General features: G+C 35.0%; 1 protein-coding gene across 1 annotated transcript; it reads right to left on the reverse strand.

Moving 5' to 3' along the window:
- Nucleotides 1-13,365: 13,365 nt before the first annotated feature.
- On the reverse strand, nt 13,366-14,302 carry LOC149171053 (uncharacterized). The gene has a single exon (XM_089427420.1). The coding sequence runs from the start codon at nt 14,236-14,238 to the stop codon at nt 13,612-13,614; it is 627 nt and encodes a 208-aa protein (XP_089283546.1). The 5' UTR covers nt 14,239-14,302; the 3' UTR covers nt 13,366-13,611.
- Nucleotides 14,303-19,257: the final 4,955 nt, after the last annotated feature.

Consider the following 19,257-nt stretch of genomic DNA (forward strand, 5'->3'; position numbering starts at 1 on the left):
TTTTGTGGCTAGATGTTTGGACTTTCATCAGGTGAAAGCAAAGTGTATGCATCTAGGTGGTTTGCTTCAGCCTATTTTGATTCTACAATGGAAATTGGAGGTTATTTCCATGGATTTCATTACAGGTCTTCTGAGGGCATCGCGACAGCATGATTCCATCTTGGTTGAGGTCGATAGGTTGAGAAAGGTAGCTCACTTCATTCTAGTAAAGACTACTTATTCAACTAGTGGGGTGGCGCATGCCTTCTTTAGGTTGATAGTGAGGTTGCATGGTGTTACGAAGAAGATTATGTCAAATAGGGATAATATGTCCACTTCCAAGTTTTGGAAGTAGTTGTTTATAGGTTTGGGGATAGAGTTGGCCTTTAGTAAAACCTATCATCCACATACAGATGGATTGAAAGAGAGGGTCAACATGATTCTAGAGGATATGTTGAGGATGTATGTCGTGCACTAGCAGAGGAGATGAGAGGAGTACCTTCCATTGGTTGAGTTTTCTTAAAACAATGTTTATCAGGAGTTACTAAAGATGAGTCCTTTTTAGTCACTCTATGGGTGATGTTGTAATACTCCCATTAGGTGGAGTGATCTGGTGAACATGGTACTTATTGGATTAGATAAGTTTGCAGATGGAACAATAGATGCAGGTTATAAAGAATAATCTAAAGGCAACATGGGACAGGAAGAAAAGTTATCAAGACTAGCAGAGGGCATTTAAGGAGTTTCAGGTTGGGGACCATGTGTATTTGTGAATCAAGCTGAAGAAGGTATCCTTGAGGATTGGATCATGTGTGAAGTTTTCACCTCGGTGTTTTTGGAATTTTGAGATCCTTGAGAGGATTAAACCAGTAGCCTATAGACTTGCACTACCTCCAACAATGAAAGTCCATGATGTTTTCCATGTTTCATTGCTTAAGAGATATGAAAAGGATGTTGATCATGTTATTGATTGTTCTATATGCAGGTGGAAAGAGAAGGAGAATTCTAGTTAGAACCTCAGTGCATATTGCAGTGGAAACAAAACATGCTCCAGAACAGAGCAATTGAGCAAGTTAATGTGTAGTGTAAGCACTTTGGGCCGGATGAAGCTACATGGGAGATGGTTGATCAGATTTGAGTTATGTGTGCTTCATCGTTTTCTACTTGAGGCAAAGAAGCTTTTGTATATGTATATATGTACATGGATGTAAACACCTCCATGAGATGTGTTATAAAGCTCCAATAAGCGGTATGGTTGTCATGATGTCATGATGGTTTTGCTTTTAAGCAGTTTGTTAATTGTAAATATTGCAATGAGGTGGGTTATAAAGCTCCATGGTAGTATGTTTTCTTTTTAATCTACTTTTCTCATTGTGGGTGTCATAGAACACCGAGGATGTTGTTACCCTAAGGGGGAAGGGTCTGTAATAGCCCTAGGTTAAAATTTCATGTAATAAAAATTAATAAAGGAAAAATAAGGCCAAGGTCAAGGGACACTTTTTGCAAGATGAATGTTGGGAAAAATATACTAGTGGACATCACTTGCTATGTATTATGGCTAAGGGGAAATTGGCAAAGGCAATGACAAAGGCTTTGAAAAGTAAAAAAGGCATTATTTGTATTTTATTTATGAAAATAAAGGAAAATAGGAGAAAAGGGAGGTGAAAGGTCACAAGTGCATGTGAGGAAGAAATTGAAGGAAAATAAGGAAAATGAAGAAATTAGAGGTCTTAATAATAAAAATACATCAGAGCAAAAATTTATAGCCTTTTGTCAATTCATTCTCAGAATTGGTTCCAGAGAGGAGAAGAGCACCAAGAGAAGAAGGAAAGCAAGAAATCAAAGGAAGGACAAAGAAGGATAAGGAAAACAAAGGAAAGCAAATATCAAGCAAGGAAAGGTTGGATCAGGAAACCTCAGTAGTAATACTTGTAGGTAACAGGTTGCATGTATGTTTTCCTAGCTGGTTTCAACCTGCATGGTAGGTGCATGTGTGTATTTGGTTTCATTTTTGTGAGTGACATGGATTTTTCTCGGTTTTGATAGTGGTTTTTTGCCTTCCCTTGTAATTTTCAGATAACGATGGTGCGATGGGATCCTTTCTCAGTCGATATTTGGATTGCCAGAGGGTTTTGAATCTAGGTGAGGTGGTCTTAGAAAAATTGCAAGGGTTGCGGGTGGAGATGGTTTTCTTCGCGAAGCCCTCAACAGGTGGGTGGAGAGAGCAAATTTCCTCAAGGGATGGGCGGGAATTCTGAGGCATCCAAGCTTGGTTTGATTTTGTGATCTTAGAGCCGGTTTAGGTGAGATCATGGTATGGTGAGGGTGGAGGTGATTTAACCTCCATATTTCTTTGGTTATTTATGGATTGGTTTATCCCGTGAGATCTAACATTCATGCTTGGAATATGGCATGGGGGTGATTGGATGAAAGAAATATTTGGTTTAGCCCAACCTATGGTCAGTGGTACGTGGAAGTCCTTGAATTGGTTATCTTTTGCATATGGTTATTAAGAGTTAAGTTTCTCTCGTCTCTGATAAGTAAATGTACTTGTTATTATTTGGCTTTAATGGTTGTTCTATCATTGTTATATATTTTTCTATATGTTGGTTATAAGCATGGTTATATGACAGATCTAACTATGACTCTCATCACATCTTATTCACTCAATGTGTGGTTAATGAATGCATGACCTAACTGGTGTTATGAAAGCTATTTCGAGAAGGCATTTTTCCTTCTTGTTAAACCTTAGATAATTTTTCGGATCCTTATGTTCAAGTATGCTTTCATGACATGTAGATTGCATGTTCATCATGTGTTTGACGGAATGTCATTCCTAGTTGGGAGAAGTCAGGTTAAGTCATAGTTAAATTTTTTGTTTGGAAGCCTTGTTTCTATGTGATTCATCTTTTATGGAAGTTTCATTGAGTTTTGAGCAGCGACCTGATTCTTAGCCCTGAAAAAGTGGCTCGGAATTCGGGGTCACTGGCATAGAATTGACTGAAAAGTCCACATTCGTTGGGAAGCAAGCCTATGGGAGCAATTGGAGGGTTATAGTCACTTGGAGGTCTTGGCAAGGGAGCAAATGAAGCTCTACGCCAGTGAAACAGAGAGAACTTAAGGGTTGGACACCTAGAGTGGTTGGGTTGCTCTTGGAGGTCCTATGGCACCTAAGGGAGGTCAATAAAGTCTTAAGTTGTTGACTCCATTTCCTTAAGGTCACATAAGAGTTTGCGTCTTATCAAGAGATATCTAATATCAAGAGATATGGTTAATAATTTCTTTGATAGTGATTTCAAAGAGAGAAATATTATCCTTCTTGAAAGTTGAAAAGGTTATCTAATATCAAGAGATATGGTTAATGATTCGAATGACTAATATATGATTTTGTGCAAGTCATTGTGATATGTGGCTAGCTCTCAAACATCGACTATATGATAATAAGATAAAAATTATGCATGAGTCATGGGGAACGAACATAATAATAAGTGTCTTCCTAGCTGAGACTTAGACTAGCATGCATCAATGTGCTCTTAGCTCATCTATACAAAAGTAGTATGAGTTGATGATGTATTAAACCTCTTGCAGGATACTCCTTTTAAATACTTTAGGTAGATATTGGGAGTGATTACTCTCTCCTTTCTCATCTAATTCCTCTAATAAAAGAAGAAAGGAAGTTGTCCAAGAGAGTAAAGCGATAAATGTAATACAAAGGTCAACGTGACAAGTAGATGACAAGTCCACATGATCAACATAATAAGGGGAGATTATTTATAGGGGTAATATAGTTTCCATTGATGTAAAAGGAGGATAATTAAGCACAAGCATTGCAAGTTATATAGAAAGGTGGAAATTAAGAACAAACATTGCATAGTTATTCAAAAAGGGGGGGAATGGGAAAGCATTACATAATTGGTATATGTCTTGTGGTTATTGTAGGGGGAGTATAAGCAAACAATGATGAAAGGTAAGGTGTTTTTCATGCACAAAGGGAGGGAATAAACACTTCAACAAAGTGTTGTTGAGAGTGTTTCTCTATTTCCATCAATGAATCTTACACTACTTTCTTCCATGATTGGTAACAATGTTTAGTGTTTCCACGAATACCAAAGGGGGAGAATGTTAGAAATTATTTTCATTGATGCCAACGGTGTTACCAAAGATTATTGAAGTCAAAGGTGGTTTCAAGGAGATTGTTAGAATATCATTATCATTAATGACAAAGTTGATTTGGGATCCTAATCTTTGGAGCCATATTAGGTATAGAAGATCTACCCAAACTGCACATGCAAAGTGATCAAATGGTTAGGGTACAAAATCTCTAGAAGTACCTATATTACCATTGAAGGTCATATATTTTCTTTAGAGAAAGTATTTGATGGTTAAGGGAAGACAAAGAAGTTTTATATTACAATCTTTTTTTTATATCATGATCTAATAAAACATTATAAAAGATTAAAGGAAAAATAATTTTATATCAAGTTATTTATTTTTCTCTTCTATAATATTGAGAAACATTTCAGCAAAATCACAAAATTCTCATGAAATAAACATTGTAAAATTCACCAAAATCAATAGATGTTGAGTTAAACAACAAAATCACAAAATTCTCATGAAATAAACATTATAAAATTCGCCAAAATCAATGGACGTTGAGCTAAACAATCATGTAGATTAGAATTTATATTAAAAATAAGTTTGAGAAATTCCTAAAATATATATTTTCATGCTAATGCTTATTTAGCATACTTCATCATAGCATGCATGATAGATAGTAAGGTGCAAGAGATGCACTCTTGTTATAAAATATGAGCAAAATTTTCCATGGCCAATATTTAGATTATCAATTTTATATGAAAAAATTATAATTTTTATATATACCTTATGCATTTTTATTTTTATTAAATTATTTATATATTTTATTATTAAATTTTTTCCTCATCACGTTTTATTAATTATCTATACAGACATTTATACCCCATGTGTTTAAACAAATCTTAAATATAAGATCAAGAACCTAAAATCTTACACAACCACAAGAAGATTAGATAACCTCGAAGATTAATAAAGATAAAATAACTAGTAGACAAAATCAAATAAATGGCAGGATTGATATGTTTAGCTAGTTGTAGTTGAGTAATCAACATATTCTTATCAACTTCGACTATATGCCTTGAGAAATACCAATTTTGAACATTGGATGGTTTGAGATATTGACTTCGGTCTTTATAAGCTTATTTGATGATAATTGCAGAATGTAATTAACCACCTAAGAAAACCCAATATTCTAAAACAGATCTTATTTATGTTGGGGATTTTTCTGTTAAAATCCCAAAAACAAAATAAACTGAACACAGAGTCAATGCTTTGTTTTTCTCCAAAGGATCTTTAACACAGGGACGTCGTTTTTGACACAGAGAAACAGAGTTTTTCTACACCCCAAAAAAAACTTTGCATTCATCAATATGACTGCTTGTTACAAGAAAAAAACATCTTCCTCACACAGAGGGATTCACCAGAGATTACGCTGAAGAGCATCTTCCTCTTGACAGAGGGATTCACCAGTATATGCTGAAAAACATCTTCCTCTTGACAGAGGGATTCACCAAGAGACTGTGCTGAAAAGCACCTTCCTCTTTAACAGAGGGATTCACCAAGAGACTGTGCTGAAAAGCACCTTCCTCTTTAACAGAGGGATTCACCAAGAAAACATTTCAACATCAAAATATTACTCTGTCTCCTCCTGAGATTTTACACTGCTGTGTGTAAAAATCTCTTTTACATTTATTGCTGTAAAAACAAACTTTTACATATACTGCTGTAAAATAAAAACTTACAAATCCATTCTTCACATTACATAAAACTACTATGCATTTCAATGCATGAGCTCCACGCAAAAATTATCATGCTGCTCCCCTGTTCTTCTCTGCTCACACTGCTGTGCGTTTCACAATATATCTTCAATACAATGTCAACGAACAACAACTCATTTCCTTATGCACTGCTGTGCATGCCCATTCACATTGCTGTGTGTGTTTTTACTTGCGCGCTGCAATGCATTCTTCCCCTTCTTTTAGCAACCAAAAAAAAATTACATACCAATCCTGTTTGCACAAGCTGTGCGTTTCACCATTTCCCTCACAAAATTCAACACCTCCTCTTTCACGTTGCCCCTATTCTATGTTCGCACTGCTGTGCGCGTCTCATCTCATTACAAAAAAAATCAACAACTCATTTTCTTATGCACTGCTGTGCATCACAATTTTTTTTTAATACAATAAGTCTTCGTCTTCATTTTTCTTTGCCTTCACCCTCGCACTGTTGTGCAAACTTCATTTTCCTTACATTACTTCAAAAAATATTTCCCACGGCCCTGTTCTTTTCCTTCTACACACTGCTGTGTGTTTCATTGCATATTCAATGAACAACCCCCTCGCATTGTTGCTGCTGTGTGAATCTTTTTCATATATTGCACACATCAAAAAACATAACCATACGTTCTGACTTGCCATACTCTCGTAGACAAATAAAAACAATAAAATTAAAATTCTACCAACATTTATTGCCATAGTAAATTGCATTAAATTAATTCACTGACAAGTCGGCGGTCAAAACAAAAGTTTGTTTTACTCCACGCAATATTAACTGCAGGTTTGTACGCAACTTGGGTTAATCGACGACGGACAACCTCCCTTGCGATCGGACGGTCCGGAACGATATCAGATGCCCCTTACTTGCTGAACGTTATATCTCGATGGAATGGTTGTTTTGGAGAAGGTACATTTTACGCGTGGCAAAATCTTATTGCATCGGGCACGTTTGTACGAAAACTGCTTGTTGACCAAAAGTGGTCCGATAAGCTCATGACGGTTTTGCTGGATGGTTTGCTACTGCACGATGGCGGATTCAGAAACTGACTGTGCTACCATCATTGTCCAACTGTCTGCGTCTGCCAACACTGCACGCAGTTGGAATTAATATTCCAACACTCCCCTTTAATTTCAACTGCTGGGGGTTTAGTCATACCCAAACACTTCCTCAAGAATTCATAACTTTTCTACCTATTCATATCAGCTTTCCTTTCATCACTTTCACTGCTGTGCTCAGGCACTTCGATCATGTAATATCCTCTTTCTCTCTGCCTCAGGGAAGATTTCCAATCTTTGCATCTCCAAGCTATCCTGCAACCTTTTCTTCTTTGCTCTTATGGCAGATTTAATTTCATATCTCTCCCCTATAAAAATATCTTCATCAAAGAATGACTGTTAATATAGTTAAGCAATAATGATAAAAAATTTCAGGCTCCCCCTAACTGTATGCATAGTCTCCTTTCGGCAGAGTCTTCTCAAAAGAAACTTAGATTGGCTGGGGAGCTCGAAGTACTTTCGGACTGTATTTCCTTCCTTCTTCATACTTGTGTAACTTTCTTCTTTTGCATGGTTCTAGCTTGTGTAAGAACCCATGTTAAGTTACAATCACGTTCCATATGACCAATGTTATGACACTTGAAACATTCTACATTGTTCATGAATAAGATTTCATGATTTCTTCTTGTAAAATTGTTTCTTGGAGATTGTCGGAAACCATAACATCTATCTCTATGAGATGCTCTACAGTCTTTTGCCATATGACCAAAGTTTGAACAAGAATAACAATAACCAAAAAATGAACTTTGGTACCTGAGAGATGGAGGTTTTCTTGATGTACTTCTGAAGCCTTTCTACCTTGAGGTCCTTTGATGATAACCATTGCCTCTTGCCTCTTTGACATCATCTACATTTCTTTTTGGAGCTGGTTTTCTACTTGGAGTAGGATTTCTTCTATTGTAGCCTTGATTTTTCTCCTTGCCTTTGCTGGAACTAGGAGCATCACAATTTCTTTCTGGCTTCTTCACATCTCCTTTGCTTAAAGCATTTTCATTCTTGTTTGAGGTTCACCTGCATACCCGAGTCCTGATTTTTCAGATGGACATCTGTGATAGCTAAGCATGTCATCCAAGGCTTGAGAGCTCTTCATGATTTTGTTCATCCCTTCAACCTTTTTCCTGAGGAAGACAATCTCTTCTTCCAATCTTTCAGACTCATTATTCTTCTTTGTAAGTTGTTCCTCAGTTTCTTTCTTGCTACGAGTAGCTTCAGCTGCTACTATTTTAAGGGAGATGATATCTGACTTCATTTTGAAGATTTCTTCATTCTTTGCTTGATCGCTGTCCATTTTCTTTTCAGCTCCTTGTGCCTGCTTCCTAGCTTCTTGTAATTCAGGCTTAAGGGAGGAGACCTCTACCTTGTACTGTCCAATCTCTTCTACAAGTTTGTTCACTCTCTTGTGCCTTTGTTCAAGTTGACTTGACAAGGCATCTTCCTGCTTCTTTGCTTTATTCAATTGATTTGTCATAGATATGACTTCTTCATGATGCTTCTTTTTGCCTTGACCAAGTTCCTTCTTAAGCTTGGCGAGCTCTTCATCCCTTTCTTGTACTTGAAGCTTGATGAGGTCAACCTTCTCATTTTCAGCTTCTATAATGGGTTTAGAATTTCCTTCTTGACTGATGGTCATGGTCAGTGCTCCTTTTGCGTGAAGGTCATGAAGTCTGTCCCATATATCTTTCGCTAATGAATATTTTCCTAAATTCTTCTTTACAGAATCAGGCAGTCCATCCAAGATTGTCTTTGCTGCTTTTGCATTGTACTCCTTGGATTCTCTATCCATTTTGTTATCATCAATCACTGATTCCCAAATTTCAATCCCTTCAGACTTTAAGAAAGTCCTCATTTTTATTTCCCATATATCAAAGTTCCCTTTGAACCTTGGAGCCTCAAATAGAATGCTTTCAAACAGATTGTCTTCTATTTTAGTAGTAGAGGGAGACACATTTTGAGCAGGATTGGTGACTTTCTTCTTTGACCTCGCCATTCTTAACTATGCTTCAAATACCTGACTGTGTTTTTAAAACAACTGACTGTGTATCTAAAATAACTGACTGTTTCTTCAACAGTAACACAGAAAAAAAATCTTTGAGAAATACCTTGACTGAGTCTTCACTCTGTTGGAGAAGCTGCTGCAGCAAAAAACTCCTTCCTTCAGCTTCTTTGACACCTTCAAAGAGCCTGGATACGCTCCCATACCACTGTTGGGGATTTTTCTGTTAAAATCCCAAAAAAAATATAAACTGAACATAGAGTCAATGCTCTGTTTTTCTCCACAGGATCTTTAACACAGGGACGCTGTTTTTGACACAGAGAAACAAAGTTTTTCTACACCCCAAAAAAAACTTTGCATTCATCAATATGACTGCCTGTTACAAAAAAGAACATCTTCCTCACACAGAGGGATTCACCAGAGATTATGCTAAAGAGAATCTTCTTCTTGACAGAGGGATTCACCAGTATATGCTGAAAAGCATCTTCCTCTTGACAGAGGGATTCACCAAGAGACTGTGCTGAAAAGCACATTCCTCTTTAATAGAGGGATTCACCAAGAGACTGTGCTGAAGAGCACCTTCCTCTCTAACAGAGGGATTCACCAAGAAAACATTTCAACATCAAAATATTACTCTGTCTCCTCCTGAGATTTTACACTGCTGTGTGTAAAAATATCATTTACATTTACTGCTGTAAAAACAAACTTTTACATATACTGCTGTAAAATAAAAACTTACAAATCCGTTCTTCACATTACATAAAACTGCGATGCATTTCAATTCATGAGCTCCACACAAAAATTACCACAGTGCTCCCCTGTTCTTCTCTACTCGCATTGCTGTGCATTTCACAATATATCTTCAATACAATGTCAACGAACAACAGCTCATTTCCTTATGCACTGTTGTGCATGCCCATTCACACTGTTGTGTGTGTTTTTACTTGCCCGCTGCAATGCATTCTTCCCCTTCTTTTAGCAACCAAAAAAAAATTACATACCAATCCTGTTTGCACGAGCTGTGCGTTTCACCATTTCCCTCACAAAAGTCAACACCTCCTCTTTCACGCTGCCCTGTTCTATGTTCGCACTGCTGTGCGCGTCTCATCTCATTACAAAAAAAATCAACAACTCATTTTCTTATGCACTGTTGTGCATCACAATTTTTTTTAATACAATAAGTCTTCGTCTTCGTTTTTCTTTGCCTTCACCCTCGCACTGCTGTGCAAACTTCAGTTTCCTTACATTACTTCAAAAAATATTTCCCACGGCCCTGTTCTTTTCCTTCTACACACTGCTGTGTGTTTCATTGCATATTCAATGAACAACCCCCTCGCATTTTGCTGCTATGTGAATCTTTTTCATATATTGCACACATCAAAAACATAACCATACGTTCTGACTTGCCATACAACCAGGCCTGGAATTTGACGTCCCACAGGACGTATTTTTGATTTCAGAACGTATTTGACGACAAGGAAAAATTCTTCCACGTCAGATTAGACATGTAGTATACCTTTCTAACCCGTCCTTTTGATGTCTAATTTAATAGAGAAAACGTAAAAATCTATAATATCTGTAATGGGACTCTGAGCCTATCTCTTGAAGTCTGTGACTACTGTCAGTAAGTACTAGGTTGAGTCATATGGCTTAATTCCTAGTGTGATATATTATACTCCGTAGTCACCATCTGTCAGAGGGACTATCCGAATTGGGTGGGGTATTTATTGTGGGCTCTTTGTATCGGGTATTATCATTTATGGATATATAAGACTCAGACACGTTGGCCCAGGAGGCGTTCATTCAAGCCACCCTTTGAACATCTACTTATCTTTGCTGGTTCCATACCGGTATATGTCTTCCCACAGAAGGTATTTTTGTGTTTGTTTTTGAACTTCCCCACACTATACTATACTATACTGGTTTGTGGATGCTCCTTACTGTGTTGTTACGGTTTTAGATAAGCTGTTTCGATATAGTTACTGTTTAGACGCGACCTAGAATCTGGGGACGGTTTTAGATAAGCTGTTTCGATATAGTTACTGTTTGGACGCGACCCAGAATCTGGGGACGGTATTTTTGTGTTTGTTTTTGAACTTCCCCACACTATACTATAGTATACTGGTTTGTGGATGCTCCTTACTGTGTTGTTACGGTTTTAGATGAGCTGTTTCGATATAGTTACTGTTTGGACGCCACCCAGAATCTGCTACCGGTCATTATCTGCAGGTATGTCAATTGCTCACTGGCTTTTCTTTTAATCGGTAGTGGTATGTTCGAATGTCACAAGTCCCTTGAAGGTTGTTGCGTGTTTGTTCCAATGTCACAAGTCCCTTGAAGGTTTTTGCTTATTTGTCTAGGAAGTAATTGGTTTGGTGATTGGTTTGGTGATTGTTTAACAACTATACTGTTTTTATGCCTTGTTTTGAGAATGTTCCTTAAATTCTGTGAGTCGTGTTTGTGGTCTGAGCTTTGTCCATATTCTGGTGCTTACTGTTATATGCATCTATATTTTATGCCCTATTTTTACTATCCATTTCTGGACCACTCAACGGCGCTCACATGCATCCGGATATTGAGTACTTTCTATGCCATTGTTTTTCTTCCTCACCTGAAGGTTGTTGGCTGCCACTGAATCCTCGGGATGTGTCCCGCAGGGATGGAATTTAATTTGATGGTCAAATTTTCTTATTATTGGATGATTTGCTCGTTAAAACTTGAAAAATTTGCGTAAAGCTAAAGATAGTTCCTTAAAACGGTCAAGACCGCCCTGGGAGGTGTGAAAAATTTGAGTGAGTTTGCTTTGAAATTGCAACCTTGGTGGCGAGGCTAGCTTAATCTGCCGTGTCAACTCCACCATTACTGTCTGTGGCTTCTGCTCTCTCTTAGTCTGGTGTGCCTTTTAAGTCCACCATTACTGTCTGTCCACCATTACTGTCTGTGACTTCTGCTCTCTCTTAGTCTGGTGTGTCTAAGTCCACCTTTACTGTGTGTAGCTACCGCTGTCCTTTTCTGCTGTGTTTTTAAATATAAACAGGATTATCCCAGGGATAGAATTTGATGAGCAAGTTGCTTGATAATTTTTCGGTTAATTATAATGAAATTTTTTCTTGTTAGTTTATATCTTATGTTAAAATGATAAAAAATAAACATTAAAATGCAAAAACCGTCAAATGGTCAGATTCGAATATCCTTCGGATTTGAATATCTTACCCTGATCCAAGGGACCTGATAGAGTAGCATTTGAAGGTTTATTACCTGCGTAGTTGCACGTTTAGACTACTTTGATTCACATATTTTCGTTAATTTTAATTTAATCGTTTAAATTCCACTCTGGTCTCTGCACTCCTGGGCTATTACTGTGTTTAGGATAGAAGCTTCAAATCTGAAACACGTTAAATTTTAACAGTTTTTACCACTCTAGTGCCCATTGCGATTATTTTAACAAAAAAATATTGCCGGCCAAGAAATTTTTTTGACTGTATTTGGAGAGTAAATCACCATGAATGGGCCGTCAAATTCCATCCCTGACCGTGTCTGCAGGATGATGTAAGGGATGTGATGTGTGAGCGTTGAACAGTTTGTTACCTCCGTGCCCATCTCTATCTTTTTTTAAATACCCGCTCTGCATTTGATTTTGGATCCGCCATTAATGTTTGAGCCAGTTAGACCTAATAGTGCCCTAACATCTTAGCGTCACGGTGATAATTTATTTATGATTTCATTAGATAATTTATTTATAGTCCATAGATTGTAAGTTTTTTACAAAAATTTTATTGTTTAAATAGTCTCACTATAAATCTGATAGACTATAAATCTGCAACTGCAACTTCAATCTAACAAGAATCATTATAAATAACAGTCATTATCAACCACCATTTGATGACTTATTATGTGTTGTGGAATAAATTTACAAAAATTATTAAAATAGAGTTTTCCGTCATGCTCACATATTTAGTTAAAAAGTAAAATGAAAGATAAAAAAATACAAAAACGTACTCAAATTAAAATTTGACAGGCAAAAAAATCCCAGCATACAACCATACGTTTTGACTTGCCATACTCCCGTAGACAAATAAAAACAATAAAAATTAAAATTCTACCAACATTTACTGCCATAGTAAATTGCATTAAATTAATTCACTGACAAGTCGGCGGTCAAAACAAAAGTTTGTTTTACTCCAGTCAATATTAACTGCAGTCTTGTACGCAGCTTGGGTTAATCGACGGCGGACAACCTCCCTTGCCATCGCTGCACGATGGGGATTCGGCAACTGACTGTGCTGCCGTCGCTGTCCAACTGTCCGCGTCCACCAACACTGCACGCAGTTGGAATTAATATTCCAACAATTTAATATTCCAACAATTTAATGATAATTGCAGTGTGTAATTAACCACCTAAGAAAACCCAATATTCTAAAACAGATCTGAGGATTGGAGGCGTTGGTGAAAAAAAGTCATTACATTGCAGTTAAATATTTTATCGGACATTTTGATAAACTTGTTTTGTGAAATTTTAGATATTATTAAACAACGCGAAACCATATGTTCAGCAGAATGAAAACGAAGGCTTCACGTCCGTCTTCGTCTTTTCAGAGACAATTTTGAGTGACAACGGCTTCAAATCTAAGACAGATCAATCGAAATAGATTGGATTGATAATGTTTTTAACTTGCAAAGAGAGGCAAAGCTTTTTCTCAAATACAATCGTTTCTAATTGGCGTTGACACGTCGAATGGTGTAGTACCAAACGTCATGAACCTCGATTCCATTAATTCCAATTTCTTCTGCCTGTGGCAATGCAAAATCATTTTGAATGACTGGATGTTCATTCAACTGCCAAATATCATCCTCCCACAGGGACCCATAGAAAACTTCACTGGTCTCATCATAGCTATGCACAGCATCCAAATACATAATTTCCGGAATTGAATCTCCATCGGTATAGCTCATGATGATTCCAAGTTCATCCGGACTAAACTGATCTACGAACAAATCAAGCTCTACGCGAGCATTTTCGTAACATGTGAAGTCTCCTATATCAGAAGTGACGGAGGTCACTTGAGAGTTCTGGTCTGCAGTTAATTCGCCATGCTTTTTTGAACCCATCTGGTCAGCACTGCCCTCCACTCCATCGGTGGACTCGATATTATGATCTGATTGGGTCTTCAACCCAATTTCGTTATCCAGAGAATTTATAACCGCCTTGATCCCTACGTCGCTCTCTTCTGTGACATCATTGCCATTCGCAAAGGTTAATCCGCCATTAATTCGCTTCGCGTCTGGCAAAGCCAACCAGCCATTCCAATACTCATCTCTCCCTCGCCTGGAGACTGCCATCCTTACCGCTGTGATTAAAAAACAATAGATACAACACTTCAGAGCCTTGTTAATATCATCCGACTTTTCCTTCTAGATTCAATGAAAGAACCAAGTTGTCAGCCTAAAACTGGTCTACTATATATAGGTAATTGGGAGAGAGAAAATCAGAAGAGATCCCGGCTGAGGTGGAAGCTTCCCAATAAATCCAACCTAACCCAACGTTATGCCTTTAGAAGCATTTTCCTTTTTCAGACTTTCTTGAAATGGCATCCGTAAAAGCCGCGTAAAACCAATGCAGTGCCCAATAACTGAAGGTGACGTAAAACGGCATTCGAAGGAGCCGCGTCGAACAAACGCGTGGCCAACATCACGACGGCTACCCAAGTTAGCAGATAAAGGAAGGTAAAGAAATCTCAATTTCAATAATAATATTCCTAACTATTATTAGTATTTATGTTCTTGTTAACTTAATTATTACTTATTTATTATTTTTATAAACCATTATTTAGTAATTGTTTTTCTTGTTATTATTATCTATTTATTTATTATTATTGATTTTCTTTTATAATAATAATTATTATTATTATTATTATTATGTATTCTATTAGTATTATGATTATCTTTTCCAACATCATTTGTTTAGTATAAGGAAAGGTCCATTATTACTTTTAAGAGTTCTAACTAATTTACCCCCTTTCCTTTTAGTTTTTAATACCTATAACTAACTATAATTTAAGTTATTTTATTTCCTCTTCCTTTTTATTTATTGGATTATTTAATTTATTTAATTCTAACTAATTTAACCCGGTGCGTAACTTCTTCCCCTTTAATTTTACCTTACTAATGATACCATTTCTATTTTTTCATTTATAAAAATTAAATAAATAATTTATTTACTATTATATTTATGAATTTATATTTTTTCATTGATTTATATACTTATTCCTTTATTTAATAAATAAATAAATAATTTACTATTATTATTTTTAATTCTTCATTTATATTTTTATTTATTTAATAAATGAATAATTTATTATTATTATTTTTCTTCAATTGTTTATTTGTATTACACCTTATATACCTAAATTTATATATTTATATATGAATTTTTATATATGTATTTACCTTAATAATGATACCATTTATTTTTTTCTTAGTTTTACTAATATATTTATTAATTTATTTATTCATATATTTATTTATTTATGTAATAAATAAATAAATAAATTTATTATTATTTCATTTTTATTTATTTATTAATAATTTATAATTCTTCATTTTTATATTTATATATTTATTTATTCATCTTACACCTAATATAACTAAAGTTATATTTCTATATATAAATTTATTTATCTTTATTTATTTATTATTATATTATAATTTATCATTTACCTAATATAACTAATTTTGACCTTGCTCCTTAAGTCAACTTTTTGCCCAGGTAACCGTTGGTGTCTCTGCTCTGGCTATTTAAACAGGCTAAGCTGGATCTGCTCTTCAACTTGTCGACGATGAACCACACTGGTTGGTTCGAAACGGGTCGACAAATGATTTCTCATGTGATTTTCGCCGAAAAATCTATCATAAACTAATTCAATATTATTTTAATATTAAAACAAATAATTATTTTTTAAGGTAATTTCTTTTTTATAATTGTTTAAATGGTGATTTCTTTGTTTATGTTATGTAATTTGAGTTACAATGAATTTATTTATATATATCAATATTTTAAGAATATCTTAACTCTATTAAATTTAATTTTAATTTGATTGCAAATTTCAAAATATTTCCAAAATAAATAATCAAACTAAAAATGACTTTTTGTTAATCATATATTTATAAATTTATAAATGAGAAAATATGTTATAAACCTTGAGCTTAACTAGTTGTGATGTTAGAAATTTATTTTTTACATATTTGTATTTATATTGATCTTCACCCACACTCTACAACAATATTAAGAATTTGTATATTGAAAAATATGCTATATCGCATTGTGTTAACTTTTCAACCTTCTATATTTATTTCCACACTTTGGAATGCTAGGAACTTAAATCTTAAGGTTTATGATAAATTGTAAAAATTGAAAATATAAGAAATTTGAACATTTATAAAAGAGAAAGAGTCATTATATTTTGAAAGATGAAATTAAAGGTTACAAAATTTTGTATATACAAATGATTGAGTTAATGGAATGTAATGAATTTTAAAAGTTTTTCAGAAAATAATGAATTTTTGGAGTTATTCATATATATATATATATATATATATATATATTTAGGCTTTAATCCACGGGATATCCAAACTGACTTGTATTTTGAATTTGTTGTACCTCTAAAAGTATTGCTTGTTGAAGGCACCTTCGCTCCTATTGGCAATCTTCAAAGGAGGTTCATGAAATTTTTCATCATCTCATTTCTCTATTGCATGAGTACTTCCTTGAGCAACAACTTGATAGGATGTCCCACTTCATCATATCTCTTTTCTTTTTGTATGGGAAGCCACTTGGGTTGACAAGAGTGATCATTCCCACGTGAAACTAGATCGAGACCAAAATATTTGTACCCTAATCTCATTGAGGGCATGCACCAAGAAATGACAAGCAACATATCTCTTCGATATCACTGATATATGTTGTACAAGGAACAAAATGAAAATTGGGAAAGGAAATGAAACACGCCCAGAGGGAAATATAGACAAGAGCATAGTAATGTAGTGAAACCCCAACTTCTATTAATAAATAAAATAGCATAATATTTTATACCATAAAATGGATAGAATGGTGGTAGTTGTCTCTAGAGAGAGAGAGAGAGAGAGAGAGAGAGAGAGAGAGAGAGAGATGGAAGCTACACACAATCACAAAACATTATCACAAGAGGATGAAATAATGACCTTTTAACATAAGAAAGAACCCTAGAGGTTCAAAATTTTAACCCTATAAGATGAAATGCCAGAAGGTTTATAGGCCCCAAGGTGGTAACTTGGTACATCAACTTCTTGGAGCTATAAATTTTGCATAAATTATTTTTTTAAGGAATAGAACAACTCATTGGAAAGAACTATCCAAGGGTGACAACTTTTGGATGGGTCTAGCACATTCCATGGGACCCCTAGCCCTTGAATGGCCAAGAAACATCATTTAGGGCCTAAAAATGACCCTAAAAATTTGGGACCCAAAAAAACCATAAATAATTTGCCTAGAAGATATAAAATTGTTGGATTAGTGAAATAGGTGGTGGTCACCAATATCCATCTAGATCACTTTTGGAAAATTAGTCATAGAAGAAAATTATGATATTGAGGATGGATAATGGTGGATAATGGGAATGAATTTGATGAATTTGTGAGAAGAGTAAAATAGAAAGGTAGAAAAATACTCCATACGCAACTCAACATAAAGGATTTGTTCAAAGGATGAAGAAAACATTGATAGAAAAATAAAGGAACTTGCTCAGTGGTGTTGAATTAGGACAAGGATTCTAGTAAGGGGCAATGGATACTACGTGTTACTTGGTAAATAGATCATCCTCATTAGTGTTGGATGATGAGACTTCACATGAGGTATGTCCTAGTAAGAAACCATCTCTTTAACATATCATAATATTTCCATATGATGCCTATCTACGCATTCCAAACGAAATTAGGAGCAAGTTGGATAATAAAGATGATAAGTTTATCTTTATTGGTTGTGATGATAGTTTGAAAGGATATAAGGTTTGGAACCCATAAATTAGGAAGGTTGTGTATAGTAAAATGTTGTATTTAGAGAAATCAAAGATGTCCTCAAATAGGATGTCCCACCAAGGAAGAAATAACCAGAGAATGTAGAGTTTGGATTGAAGGATGGTGAATAAAAAATTATAGAATAATAGGAATTATAAGGAGAAGAGCCACATTATTTGGTATTGAGAATATCAGTTCAGGAAATAATGAAACTATAAATTAATACTCCACTTTATTTCCTTTCAAAATTTAATTTGTTTATCACTAATGATGACTCTATAACTATTAGAGAGGAAGCAAATTCACAGGATGGGAAACAATGGAAAAATGACCATGGTTGTTGAAGAAATGATATCCTTTGACAAGAACTAGGCTTGGGATCTAGTAGAGATGTTGAAGGACGAAATGCCATTGGCATCAAACTTCTGTTTATGAAGAAGTTAAATGCAAAAGGAAAAGTGGAGAAATACAAAGCCTTTTTAGTAGTAAAAGGTTTCCGAGATAGAGGGAATTGAATTTGGTAAAAAAAATCATTTATTTCGAATTTAACTTTTGTTATATGTCTTTTATACATTGTTTATCCCTTGATTTTGTAGAATAGATGGACATGAAGACAACATTCCTACACGAGGTTCTATAAGAATAAATCCACATGAAATAGTAAGAAATATTTGCACTAAAGAGAAATAAAGAGATGATATGGAACTAAAGAAGTCCTTATATGGGTTAAAGTAATCACCAAGGATGCATTATCAAAAATTTGAAACCTACATATTTGGACATGGACTCACAAGGACGAAATCGTATCATTGTGTACATTTGAAATTAGTTGGTGATCTTCTTACTTATTTGGTCTTGTATGTAAATGATATGTTTTTTACTAGAAATAGCAAGGGAATCATCCATGATCTGAAAAAATAGTTGTCCTCTAAATTTGACATCAAGGATCTTAGTGATACAAATTTCATTTTGGGCATGGAAATTAAAATAGATTTGGAAAACAAGAAAAAAATGTTTAAATTAAAGGATGTATGCCTAGAGAATATTTTATAGGTTTAATATGTAGGAATGTAAACTGGTAAAGATCCCTCTTCCTATAACTATAATTTTATCTGCATATCACTACCCCAAGATGTAGGAAGAGGAAGAGGACATTGCCCATGCTCCATATGCTACTACGACTACCAATATGATGTATGCAATGATTTGTAGTAAACTAGACATTGCAAATGTAGTGGGAGTACCCGCTAGGTATTTGTCAAAACCATGGAAGTAGCATTGGACAATAGTAAAGGTGGTTTTCAAGTATTT

Source organism: Pinus tabuliformis, chromosome 4_2 (genome assembly GCF_031772625.1).
Source record: "Pinus tabuliformis cultivar Carrire ecotype Pingquan chromosome 4_2, CPIR1, whole genome shotgun sequence".
Classification (NCBI taxonomy): domain Eukaryota; kingdom Viridiplantae; phylum Streptophyta; class Pinopsida; order Pinales; family Pinaceae; genus Pinus; species Pinus tabuliformis.